General features: G+C 69.7%; 1 protein-coding gene across 9 annotated transcripts in view; it reads right to left on the bottom strand.

Moving 5' to 3' along the window:
* Nucleotides 1–663, bottom strand: part of PPP6R2 (protein phosphatase 6 regulatory subunit 2) — a 69,121-nt gene that overhangs the window by 6,693 nt on the left and 61,765 nt on the right. For all 9 annotated transcript variants that reach the window (XM_077758072.1, XM_077758065.1, XM_077758068.1 and 6 more), the window contains one exon: nt 108–223. In XM_077758072.1, the coding sequence (XP_077614198.1) occupies nt 108–223 (116 nt within the window). The remainder of the gene's footprint in view (nt 1–107; nt 224–663) is intronic.

The following is a 663-nucleotide window of genomic DNA, read 5'->3' as shown; positions in this document are numbered from 1 at the left end:
ATGGGGCAGGGGGCAGGGGGCAGAGGGGGGAGATAGGGCTGAGTGGGGGGCAGGGGCAGACCCACAACGACCCCCGCTGCCAGGAGGGCAGGGCAGGAAGGGCTCACCTCGGATGACCTCACTGATGTGGGTCTGCACGGGGCCCCTCTCCAGATTCTGCACCACCGCGTTGGCGATCCGGGTAAGGTGGCCCATGTTGCCTCTCCTCATGCCACCCGCTGCCCTGAAAGTGAAGGGCAGCATCAGGGGGCCACTCGGTTTCCCTCACTGTGTGTCCATCAGGGCCCTGGCCTCGCCCCGCCCCCCGCCCCCCTGCTCTGAGAACCCCAGCCGAAGGACGCCTCTGTTTGGAGGGCACCTCCACTCGCACCACAAGGAGGCTAATGCGGCGGGCGCCACTGCAGAGACCAGAGACTGAGGCAGCCACGGGACCTCCACACCAGCAGGGCCTAGTGGGCCTGCGCCCACCCTGCAGGGCTGGTCGGACGCGGCGCCTCTCTGCCCGCACGCAGACCCCTCTGGCCTGTCCTGGCTCCCAGAGGCCCTCCCAGCTCCACCCAGGGCCGGCTGTCCCCAAGGAACAGCCAGCGGGGCAGGAGGTGTTCAGAGGCCACAGTGCAGGACGCTCCTGCCACGGTGCTGACCGGCGGGGGCGCCCAGAGC

This window comes from Crocuta crocuta, unplaced genomic scaffold (assembly GCF_008692635.1).
Source record: "Crocuta crocuta isolate KB4526 unplaced genomic scaffold, BGI_CrCroc_1.0 scaffold143, whole genome shotgun sequence".
NCBI lineage: Eukaryota > Metazoa > Chordata > Mammalia > Carnivora > Hyaenidae > Crocuta > Crocuta crocuta.
The sequence above is the reverse complement of the archived record's forward strand: the minus strand, read 5'-3'. Positions and strand labels throughout refer to the sequence as shown.